General features: G+C 34.2%; 1 protein-coding gene across 21 annotated transcripts in view; it reads left to right on the forward strand.

Annotated features, from left to right (window-relative positions):
* The window catches only part of TIA1 (TIA1 cytotoxic granule associated RNA binding protein), a 30,518-nt gene extending 18,575 nt beyond the window's left edge, over positions 1 to 11,943 (forward strand). For 11 of the 21 annotated variants that reach the window (XM_036334217.1, XM_036334213.1, XM_036334215.1 and 8 more), the window contains 7 exons: positions 1,826 to 1,901; positions 5,116 to 5,224; positions 5,615 to 5,710; positions 5,830 to 5,914; positions 6,489 to 6,612; positions 7,451 to 7,596; positions 8,679 to 11,943. In XM_036334217.1, the coding sequence (XP_036190110.1) occupies positions 1,826 to 1,901; positions 5,116 to 5,224; positions 5,615 to 5,710; positions 5,830 to 5,914; positions 6,489 to 6,612; positions 7,451 to 7,596; positions 8,679 to 8,805 (763 nt within the window). In that variant the 3' untranslated portion in view covers positions 8,806 to 11,943. Of the gene's footprint in view, positions 1 to 881; positions 987 to 1,058; positions 1,125 to 1,825; positions 1,902 to 5,115; positions 5,358 to 5,614; positions 5,711 to 5,829; positions 5,915 to 6,488; positions 6,613 to 6,781; positions 6,887 to 7,450; positions 7,597 to 8,678 lie in introns of those variants that run through there. The other 10 variants (XM_036334214.1, XM_036334220.1, XM_036334216.1 and 7 more) reach the window with 8 other exon arrangements.
* The last annotated feature ends 713 nt before the right edge of the window (positions 11,944 to 12,656 follow it).

The raw sequence follows: 12,656 nt of genomic DNA on the forward strand, positions 1-12,656 counted from the left end.
CCTGAAACTTAACTCTAGAAAGAAAATTTTCTAACATTTTAACAGGTTATATAACTATTTTATTAAATGCTTTAATTTTGATTGAAGTAAATTCTGAAAACATGGGAATTTTAGTTTGGGATTAGATAAAGATTATTTAACAGTGAGCTCAAGTTAAATGATATTCAAATTTTAGTAATTTCATGACTTTTTAATCATGGATCAATAATTTCTTTTTGTTAAATATGTTGGTATCATAATTATAGTCTAGATTTTATTAAGGCCAACCATGGTTAATATATATATATATATTAGTTTTTCTTGGGTAAGGCCGTCCCTTAAATTTTATAATTTTCAGTTGAGGTAATATATAAATAATATTTAAACTTTATGCTACTCAAGCAGTGTGTTCCTAAATTCAAAAGAACCATTTTCAGTAGGGTAGCATCATTTTCTGATTTTTTTTTTGTTAAAGGAGATAAGTTGATAACTATATATATTGAAAGGTTCTTATGATAGTCTGAGTAGAGACCCTACAACAGTGAGTTATAGAAGACATGCAGTAAATGGTGACCTATTAAAATATTAGTATAAAAAATATAGTACTTTCTTTCTCTAATTAATATAGTAAACTTTCTATTCCTTGAGTTGGGTAATCTAACAAATTTTGATATAGAAGTGAATCAGCTACCAAATTAATGCATGTGTACCTTACAGATAATAAGTATTTTTACATATTAAGAAGTGACTTGCATTAGTTTTCCTTTTTTACCACTACCTCTTTGTCATTTTGACCTTAAAAATTTCATAAATCACTTTGAAGTTGATCAGAATATGCTTATGTATACTTTAATATAAAATTATATTGCATGGCTTTCTGACTTGGGTTTTTGTTGTGAAAGTGCCTGTTTTGTTCATGTGTCCTGAGAGAACAAGCATTGTAACATACCTGGCTAACTTAAAAGCAGATTTGCCTGTGAAGCACAATTTGAGTCCAATTTTTTGAGGTATGGAGTTTTAGCTATCATGGTTGGGTTTTTTACTCAATCTCAAATAATAGGGGTCTGGTTATTTTGCAGAGTATCTCTGAAGAATGGACAGAATTGCCCTGGCTAACTACAAGCTACGGTTCACAGTGGATAAATGTTGGCGTGCTTTTTTACTTTCTGACTTTTTAAGATTTTGCTCTTATATCTTATAGTTTCCAATCAATCTTACATGATTGCTATTTTAAAATTCAGTATAAAATCCTTTCATATATAATTTAAAACTAAAATGTGTGTCTAGTTTTTTCCTTCAATTATTTAGCATTTCTGAAAATGTCAAGTTTTCAAAGTTTACCAATAGTCCAAAAGGGGGCGGGGGTATGAATTAATCTGAGAAAATAATGTACTTAATTTAGGGAATATACAAGTTTTTTATTCTCTTAGTTTCCAGTTTTCTATTTTAATGATTAGGTAGTATGTGGTATCAAATAGCAAGTTATAAATTGCATGGTTAAAGAAAGCCATTCATCTAATGTGCCTGTGAACCCTGTAAGTGGTTAAATAATTCATCTGAATAGCTGTCTTCACCATGCTTAATATTTAAAAGTTTAAACTTTTTGAAATGGGAAGCAGTTTTTGTACAATGTATATATACATATTTAAGACGTTATTGATTTGCATGTTTATAAAATTAAGCCTCATTTGCTAATACATGATAAATTTTATAGAATAAAAGGTGAATTTGCATTAAAGGTTCATTTTAATGAAGATGAAACATGAAAATAAGTTGTGTGTGAAATTCTCACTTGATATACACAGGAGAGTTTGCAAACCTAAACTTCTGATTGTTCTAATTTCAGAGATGCCCGAGTGGTAAAAGACATGGCAACAGGAAAATCTAAGGGCTATGGCTTTGTCTCCTTTTTCAACAAATGGGTGAGCTCAATAAAAAGTGCATGTGAAAAAAAAGAAAAAGTGCATGTACAGTGCTTCAAGAGTAAAGAATTAAAATACTCATTTTGTTTTAATAGTTTTTTCTTTCACTGGGCATTTGTTCATCTCACTGATAATTAACCACCCTCACTAAAGGATATGTTCATTATCTCCCTGTTTTATAGTTCTGTGATAATTTAAGAGTAGCTAATAAAATGCTCCAGGAGGGGACTTTTTTTGTTGTTAATAAGTTTTCATTGATTTTCAGAAAGAGAGGAAGGGAGAGAATATAATAGGGCCCCCCCCCACACACACACCTTATCTGTAGTTTCACTTTCCTTGGTTTCAGTTACCCATGGTCAACCACAGCCTAAAATATTAAATGGAAAATTCATGAAAATATTAAAGGGAAAATTCCAGAAATAAACAATTCATTAATTTTAAATTGCACACCATTCTGAGTAGCATAATGAAATCTCACTCCATCCCAGCTAGGACATGAATCATTCCTTTGTCCAGTGTATCCACACTGTATACACTTAACCTGCCCACTAGTCATTTAGCTGTCTCAGTTATCAACAATAGCAGTATCACAGTGCTTGTGCTCAAGTATCCCTATTTTACTCAGTTATGGCCCCACAAGAGTAGTGATGCTAGTAAGAAGCCATAAAGTGCTTTTTTTTTTTTTTAAGTATTTTTATTGATTTCAGAAAGAAAGGGGGAGAGAGAGAGAGAAAGAGAGAGAGAAACATCAGTGATTTGTGAGAATCATTGATTGGCTGCCTCCTGCATGCTCCCTACTGGAGATTGAGCCTGCAGTCTAGGCATATTCCCTGATCGGGAATTCAACTGTGACCTCCTAGTATTATTTGCATTTTTAGGCATAAACTGGGGGTCCTGGAATATATTTCCCACAGATAAGGGGAGGCTACAGTATGTATTTACTGTTTGTGTGTCTCAAAAATGACATTTAGCCTTGAATTTGCCAATTCTTTTTCTAGTTGAAGCCCACATTTGACACATGCAGACCAAAGCTACATCCCATTTACTTATTTTCTTAAATTGATTTTTAGAGAGAGGAAAAGAGAGGGATAGAGAGGGAAATATCGATGAGAGAGAAACATCACTGATTGGCTGCCTCAGGCATGCCCCCTACTGGGGATTGAGCCTGCACCTGCGCATGTGCCCTGCGTGGGAATCAAACCGGTGATCTCTTGGTTCATGGGTTGGTGCTCAACCACTGAGCAACATTGGCCAGGTTACCCCATTTACTTTTCAGTTCATTCTAAGCTGGCTTTCGTTCTCTACCACTCTCTACCAACACTAGTTTTCTGGTTCACCTTTGACTTTTGCTTCCTTGGCTCTGTGACAATACAATTTTGTAGATTTCTTCATCACTAGCTACTCCTCCTCTGTCACCTTAGCTGGCAACTTTTTCTTTACTCAATTTTCAGATTTTGCTGTTTTTCAGGGCTTTATCCCAGGATGCTTTTTTTTCTCTTTCCCTAGTCTTTCTTCATGACTCTAATTTTATATTCCCAGTTAAGTTTACTTAATTTGTCTTCAATGGAGCTCTTTTTTTCTTCCTCAAACTTGTTCTGCTCCTCCTTCCCAGGCTTCTTATTTCAGTAAATGTTAACACTGTCCTTCCTACTGCCCAAGCAGGAATATAGTAGTTATCTTTGATTCCTCTCCTTTTATTCATTGTGCACCCCCATCCCAGTTCTATTGACTTCCTTTAGGTTACATTCACTACTACTGTACTAGTCCTGACCACCAACATTTTAAAAATCTGGATATTAGCCCTAGCTGGTTTGGCTCAGTGGATAGAGTGTCGTCGGCCTACGGACTGAAGAGTCCCGGGTTCGATTCTGGCCGAGGGTACATGCCCAGGTTGCAGGCTCAATCCCCAGTAGAGGGTGTGCAGGAGGCAGCCAATCAGTGAGTCTCTCTCATCATTGATGATTTTATCTCTCCCTCTCCCTTCTTCTCTAAAATTAAAGAAATATTTTAAAAATAATAAAATAAAATCTGGATATTATATTAGTCTTATAAAATGTTTTTCTTCTTCTAGCACTAAGAATGGCCTTTGTAAAAAATATATATTTTTATTGATATAGAGGGAGAAGGAGGGAAAGATAAAAACATCAATGAGGGAGAAACATCGACCAGCTGCCTCCTGCATGCCCCATACTGGGGAATAAGCCCGCAACCCAGGTATGTGCCCTGACTGGGAATCGAACTGGCAACCTCTTGGCGCATGGGTCAACACTCAACCACTGAGCCACACCAGCTAGGCATGTCCCGGGTTTGATTCTGGTCAAGGACATGTATCTTGGTTGCATGCTCCATCCCCAGTAGGGGCGTACAGGAAGCAGCTGATTGATGTTTCTCTCTCATCGATATTTCTAACTCTATCCCTCTCTGCTCTGTAAAATCAATAAGATATATTAAAAACATAAATCAGATCATGCTCATCTCTTAAAATCTTTCAGTTTTTTCTTCTGGCACCCTTTTTGTTCACTAGATTCCACTGAACTTAGGCATCTTTCACATTCTTTCAGATGCAGTCCAGTCTCTTTGCTGCCTTTACACAGTTTACAATGCTTTCCCCTTTTCCAGGACTTTCTTCCCAGGTGTTTTGCCTTGGCTAGCTCCTTTTCCTCTCAATTTCAGCTCAAATATCATTTCAAAGAGACCTTCCCTAATCATGCTGCTAAAGTAGATCCCCAGGTCCATAATCTCTATCTCTGCATTTTGTTTCTTTCATAGCATATACAATTTGTAATTACTTTGTCACCTCCATGGCAGTAGAGACTACATCTGCCTTATTCACCAACATATCTCTAGCATTTAACCTGCTGTCCAGAACATGATATCTGTTCAATATTTATTTACTTGTTGGATTGTATAAAGCGAGATTTTCATCCATAATAGTCTTAAGTTGTTGCATGAACTTTATAATAGCTACCTCAGAAGGGCTTTTGGGCTTTGGACTTTTTCGGGTGATTAACATAACCAAAGTCTGATATCCAAATGAGAAAAAGATAATTTAAAAGCGCCGTTGCATTTTAGGTGAGCTATCACATATTGTGTATCTCGTAAAGCATTTTCACTCAAAAAACATTTTTGAAAAGCAAACTTGAGTTTTCTCTACTGCTAACAGTTTAACATCAACTAATAATGTCTTCTTTGTCATTTCTAATGTGTGGAACAGGATGCGGAAAACGCCATTCAACAGATGGGTGGCCAGTGGCTCGGAGGAAGACAAATCAGAACTAACTGGGCAACCCGAAAGCCTCCAGCTCCAAAGAGTACATATGAGTGTAGGTGTATTGGAGAAGAAAAGGAAATGTGGAATTTTGAAGGAAAATACATTAGATTTTAAATGTTAGAGCTGTTCCTGGAGACTTATTGCAGAAATAGATGAGAAGCAAACCAAGACTACTGTTCTAAAATGTACTTAGTTTTCATTTTTGTAATTACAAATAGTAAATATTATCTCTAATGTGAAGTCTCCTATTAAATAGAGAATATTGAGTAATTTTAAAGACATTCTTGGGGGAGGTTTAATCATCAATCAAATATAACGTGTATTATATAAGTATTTTGTTCAAGGTAGATAACTACTATTATAGTAGTGAGTTACTAGTAATACTGCATTTCTCTTTCTGAACATTTTATTTAATTAAAAATATAAATCTTTCCATCCCCAGCAAACACCAAACAGCTGTCATATGATGAGGTCGTAAATCAGTCTAGTCCAAGCAACTGTACTGTATACTGTGGAGGTGTCACTTCTGGGCTAACAGGTATGGGGGCTTTACCTGTATGGTATCTTGAGGTTAATTTTTAAACCAAAAAGCTTAATATTTGTGGATTTTAATATCATTTAATGGGTGCGTTTTTGTGTTTTGTTTTTGTCTAACAGAACAATTAATGCGTCAGACTTTTTCGCCATTTGGACAAATAATGGAAATTCGAGTCTTTCCAGATAAAGGATATTCATTTGTTCGGTAGGGGTGGCTTTATAAAAAATTTCTCCAAAATTATTTTTATATATTTAACTTAGTGTTTTTCTTAAAAATTTACTTCGGTTGTAAAGAAATAAAAATTTCTCTAGCATTTAGCATATCTGCCACTGTTTTTTAATAGTTCCCATCTTTCAACACAAAGCCAGTAAAACATCCTCTGTTAAAAGAAGTTTCTCCAGAATTACAGGATCTGAGGGGGGTGTGGGGAAGAATATGCCATTTTATTGATTCTTTTATGTAAATTGCCTGGCTCAACTTGATTTTTTTAAAATATGTTTTTATTAATTTTAGAGAGTAAGGGACAGGGATAGAGAGATAGAAACATCAGTGAGAGAGAAACTTTGATCGGCTGCCTCCTGTATATCCCCTACTAGGGATCAAACCTGCAACCTGGCATGTGCCTGACCAGGAATTGAACTGGTGACCTCTTGGTTCATGGGTCACTACTCAACCACTGAGCCCCACCAGCTGGGCTCAACTTGATTTTAAAAAATACGTTTTATTCTTAAGTTTTTAAACAATTTATATTGGTGATTCTTAATATTGTTTTCAATAGATTCAACTCCCATGAAAGTGCAGCACATGCAATTGTTTCTGTTAATGGAACTACTATTGAAGGTCATGTTGTGAAATGCTATTGGGGCAAAGAAACTCTTGATATGATAAATCCCGTGCAACAGGTGAGAGGGTTCTTGACTTTGCAAAGTAATTACTGGGCTAATACTAATAATATTGTTTTAAAAAATATATATATTGTTTTAGAATGAAATTGTTTATAATCCATGTTAATAAGTTTCTAGTGCATATTAAAATGATAGTATATAAGGGCTCATCCTACGTGTATTATAGTTCCAGAGTGGTGGCTCATGGATTGCAGTGGTGACATGATGAATGTGACCGCCTCAATTGACTCATACACAGTGGATTTTAAAATGCTCCGACAAACCTAACAGGGTATTAAATTTTTTCTTAATACTTGGTAGATTTATTCACATATTATATGGAGAATTCCCAAGCATTGTTGACTTGATTGAAATAAAAATGTAGTTATATTTATGTTTAGGGCCTTGGCATTTTGCTGCTTTTGTTTTTCCAGGCAGCTTTAGTGGTTAACTTGATCCCACAACGATTTCTATGAGGGAATTGTAAATGGAGCATTAAGATAGGAGTAAGAAAACTGAATGTAGAAATAATCTTTGTATCTTCCTTATCTAAAGGAAACAGTCATGTGAATAGTTCATAAAGCACTAAACATTATACTTAATTTAATATTTATTACCAGAACATTATCCACTGCCTTACAAAGAATATGCTATTCAGAGTATTGTGTCAAGTTATAGTAATATAACCTCACTTTTTTTTTTTTTAGCAGTCACTTTCTAAACTCTTGTTTATCCTTTCATTTTAATTGTAATGATGGCCCTATTTGGTATGGCTATGTATATTAGTTATTTGTAGTATATTAGGACATATAACTTCAAATAATACTAAATTATCTGTTATAATTTTACTTAATAGCAGAATCAAATTGGATATCCACAACCTTATGGCCAGTGGGGCCAGTGGTATGGAAATGCGCAACAAATTGGCCAGTATATGCCTAATGGTTGGCAAGTACCTGCATATGGAATGTATGGCCAGCCCTGGAACCAGCCAGGATTTAAGTAAGAATATTAGCTCTTTTATTTATTATTAGCCTTTGAAAATGTCAAGAACTTTAAGAGATTTTAAGTAATTAGTAGGAAGCATGGCCCTCTTTCCAAAGCATAGTTTTAACCTTTGAAGGACTTAGTTTAGAATAGTTTTTAATTTATAGTTTTAGGTATATCTCTTTAAATTTTTGCCTAGAAATTTGTTGCCTTGAGGTATAACCAACATTATAAGTAATGTGACTAATGGTCTCTTGGCCATTCTTGAATTCAGTTATTTTGTTGCTAGTTGTTTTATTCGTTCTTCATTTTTTCTGTGTAAAAGGGTTTATTAACATGGAAGCTTCTTTATACACCCTGAATTATGCAATTTTACTTAAATTTCTAAAACACAATCTGAGAAAGTAAAGATTAAAATACAGTTTTTCTCTTTTTTATTAATTTTAATTAATTAAATCTTTATTGCTCAGATTATTACATTTGTTCCTCTTTTTTCCCCCCATAACTCCCCTCCACCCAGTTCCCACCCCACCCTCCTCCCTCGCTCCCCATCCACTGTCCTCATCCATAGGTGCACGATTTTTGTCCAGTCTCTTCCCGCATCCCCCTCACCCCTCACCCCTTTACCCCCCTACAGTTTTTTTTTTTAAAAGAAACTTGTATTTATAATATTGAAAAAATTTATGTGCTTACATATGCTAATAATTGTTTTACTTTTTTCTTTGAGTAATTAAGTGCTAGTCTTATCATATCAAATGGTCAGGTTTATTTCAGGAAGTGGCTTGTTCACCATATGTCCAACCCAGTTGTATGGTATTTCTTCCTGAGATGAAAGATGAATTTTTTCCTGAGGTCAAAGGGGATAAATGTTTACAGGTTAAAGGTATTTTCTTAGCTGTAATTAAACTAACAAGATTAAGCTATACAAATTAAACCTGTGAGGATGCTTGTACCTTTGCTTTCCTTGGCATAATAATTCTTTTTTTGAGCTAAAGAAAAAGTATATTTCCTCTCTATATGTTATTTGTTCTTGGTGTTACCTTTCATTTTAATCAGTGGATTTCCCTCCCCTCTGCTTCTTTCACATGCTCTCCCAGTCAGACACAGACTTCTGCGCCATGGATGGGACCAAATTTTGGAATGCAGCCACCTCCAGGACAGAATGGCAGCATGTTGCCTAATCAGCCTGCAGGGTATCGAGTGGCAGGGTATGAAACCCAGTGAAAAAGGACTCCAGAATCTAAAGCCAGTGGCTTGAGGCTACAGAGAGTGTAGTAAAGCCGTTGTTTACTTAAAGATTTAATCAAATCAGTCAGTGCAAATGTCAGATACAATGTATTTATTTAAAACGTTCATTTTTTAATCATGAAATTACTTAACCATCCATATTGTTTTAAAAAGAAACAAGATGCTGGATGTCTGCCAATTTTTGCCTTCATTACCTTTTTAATAAAGTTTCTCAGATCCTTGTTTCAAACACAAATGCAGGGATTGCTGCCACTTTTTAAAAATTAGGAGGCAGAAAATTGCACAACGTTGAACTTTTTTCCACTAAAGTAGTGTGCAGTTCTAGTTTGCATTCCTGATATGATTTAAAACATGTAATATAAAGATATAAAAACAAAACACGAAAAACCAAAACTGTGCAGAGTCTAGAAGTTCTTTATAATCTTCAGCTTGTGCACAATTCTGTTTTAGGTCTTTTTACAAAGGTTTGTTTGAACTATCCCATCTCCACTGTTTTCCCTTTGGGGTTTTTTAATATAAATTATTAGTTTACATCATTTTTGTATCTACATTTTTTTCACGAATTTGTCTTGCCTTATTAAAGTTCTGTATAATATACTTAAATGGAAAAACAAATGTTCAATTAGATTGAAAACTTTTCTCAGATGGATTGTTAATTGCATTCATCTTGTGTTTTATATGAGAAGGTGCCTCAAGAACTCCCTGTTGACTTTGTTTAAAAGAATTTTTATCTTCTGTGATAAACTTTGTTGTGTACCAGAAAATATAAAAACAAAAAACTTGTTACTAAAAAAAAAATCTCTGAAATGTGATAAGTTCTTATGAACTGTGCTAATTTCATGTGTCAACTTTTACATTTACGTGTATTATTTCATTATGTAAAATGTTTTAGCAGTTTAATATTTTGCACAGTTAGCAAACTTTGTATGTCATTTCCTTCTTAAAGGTATCATGCAGAGTTGACAGGAGATTTGTAAGGTTTTAAGTTGTTTGCATGTGATTATCAAATACACACTTTGGTAGTCTTTGAATACAAAGTCATCTGCTCTTGTTTTTCGAGAATTTTTAGCAAAGTTGTATGTAAAGGAATATATTAATTTGCCATTTTCTAGTTTGTATTTACTCAAAAAGAGTAAATCAACTTAATTTTAATATGTACAGATAATAGCTGTGAAACTGTAGAATATCCTTAGGTCAGGCTTGGGGTTCGTTGTGAACACCAAAATTAGCCTGAAGGACCAGCCGGGCAAAGCATTTTTTAAATATTCAGAGGCCAAAAGATAAACAAAAAAAACCTTTAAAATCCTACCTCCTTAAACAGCCTTCAAAGAGGAGAATCCTCAGTGCAATCATTATTTTGATTCTTTTGGTACCTGTTTTCCTGGAGTTCCCAATTTTATTATATTTTGGGGTGGCTCCGAGCATTAAGAGATTTAATCTTTGATAGCATTGTTCTAGTTTTTGAAATTTCTAGTACATTTCAGAGTCTCTTAGAATAGTTTTGTTTTGTTTTCAGTGCAAGTCACAAACTCCCTTCCTTGACTCACAAAGGGAAAGGGCCCCAGTATACATATTTGGATGGTCAGTTGTTTTTAAGAGCTTCAGATAGCTCCTAGTACGTTATTTAGGAACAGAAAAGGCCTGTTTCTTCTAAAGGGGAACAAGTGACTCTAAGCTGGTCTCTAAGCCAATACTCTTGTAAACCAGAGCCCAGGAAAGACAACTCACTAGTATATTATTCTCTGGAGCTCAATTCTATGCAGTTGTACTAATGTTTCATTAAGTCACTGTGTATTTTTAAGTGTTGCTACATTAAAAGTTGCTTTATGAAAGATGAGTAAATTTTTTAAATACTTGGAAATTTTATTTCCTTGTTAACTTCTACAGATCAGGGCATGCAACCAAAAGCAGTGTAAGTGAAATAACTCAAAAAATAAAATATCAGGAAGCTATTTTTAAATTATTCTGGCTTATGTTTCTATTTTAGGACCTTTATTTTTCACTGTTTCAGAAATATTTACTACACATCTGTGGAGTTCAGGGTAAATTATTTGGGCATAAGCAAAAGTATAGTTTTTCTTTCATTTTGACGATCTCAAGTAGTAACACTTTTTATTAGCCAGTATATTTTTTTATTGCACAAATCTTAAAATGTACATTGACTACTTTCTGGAAAAAAAAGTGATATTATTCATGATGAAAAGGTTACTACTGAACAAATTCGTATTTAGGAACGTTGCTATTTTTGGTTTAAATCTTACTCTGAATGTTAAATCACTTAAAGATTTTTTTTCAGTCTAAACTTACTGGCATTAGTATCAGGAAAAGAAATTAAAAGTTTAAAAAATGGCTTTAATCTTTACAATATGCATTCAAATTTTATTTTTAAATACATCTGGTACTGTAAAGAACCTGATGTGACTCACACTTAATGGGTCATTAATCCAGTATTTTTTGCCCTGACTGTTTGGATATTAAAGTTCCTTTATGTTTTCTATAACTTGTGGGATCTTCAGTGATTATTGTGTGATAGATTTTTCTTCTTTTTGTTCTAGCCATATTGTTATATTCATTCAGATTTTTGTTAGATTTTTAAAAATCTTATTGCAGAATCCATGGTTTGCATTGTGTTTCTGTTTAATACAACAAAGAACTGGAATTATTTAGATTCAACTCATTATAAATCAAGATCTCATTTTCCTTGTTGATATTCTCTTTGTTGAAAATGAAATTCACATTATAGTTTTATTCTCCTGTTTTCTCCCTGTGTTTTCTCCCCTCCTTTTGTATTCCTCTTCCTTTTGTGTTAGAGTTCTATTACATTTGAGAAGGCAGTTGTTAGGATTAGATTGCATATACAAATGAGTTAGGTTTACTAAGTGCTATAGGTGCTCTTGAGGTGACAGTCAGTTTGAAAAATAAAATGTGTTTATAGGAAATGAAAAGCACACCCTTTCATTGAAAGAGTGATTTCTAAAAATCATTTTTTGGAGGGGGTTATTACATTTTTTTCAGTCACTGCATTTTGTTGTGTTTAGAACTTGAAGAATAATCCTCTAAAACAAGAAATTTTAATTTAAGGGCCTTAATAAAATTTATGTGAGTGTGTCTCAATTGAATAGGACTTTACATTACAGCCTCTCAAATTGGAGGCTGAAGTTATTCTGATAGTAATTTAACTATAAAAGGAAAAAGTAGACGTCTGACTCAAGGTTACTAGACTAGGATGAAATACCTTACAGAAAATAGGGATTAAGTACAATTTTACATAATGGATAAATGAGATCCCTACCTCCTCCTTGTTCAGCTAACACATGAATGGCCACACTTGCACACACAAAGAAGGATTTGGAGGATCCTTCTGTGGAAAAACTAAACTTTTAAATATATATATTTTTACTGATTTTGGATAAGGGAGAGAAACATCAATGATGAGAATCATTGATTGGCTGCCTCCTGCACCCCCCACACTGGGGATTGAGCCCGAAACCCAGACACATGCCCTGATCAGGTATTGAACTGTGACCTGATTCATAGGTCGACACTCAACCACTGTGCCACACTGACCATGCTAAACTCTTGATAGGAAAAAAGCCAAATGGCCACCAATCCCCCTATAGTGAGTACGAGTATGCCAGTCATTAAGCCCTTCCATGTACACAGATCTTCCGAACAGGTTTTTAGCTCTTCACTTTTCAATAAGGACAGCCAAAGATAACCAGAAGTTGAAGGAAACTTGGATTGTGAAAAGTAGATCTAAACAAAAAGCAACTATCCATCAGAAAACTTCAAAGAACTGTAATATCCTGAGGAAAGAAGGATGTATT

The sequence above is a fragment of the Myotis myotis genome, unplaced genomic scaffold, assembly GCF_014108235.1.
Source record: "Myotis myotis isolate mMyoMyo1 unplaced genomic scaffold, mMyoMyo1.p scaffold_m19_p_14, whole genome shotgun sequence".
In the NCBI taxonomy this organism is placed as follows: Eukaryota; Metazoa; Chordata; class Mammalia; order Chiroptera; family Vespertilionidae; genus Myotis; species Myotis myotis.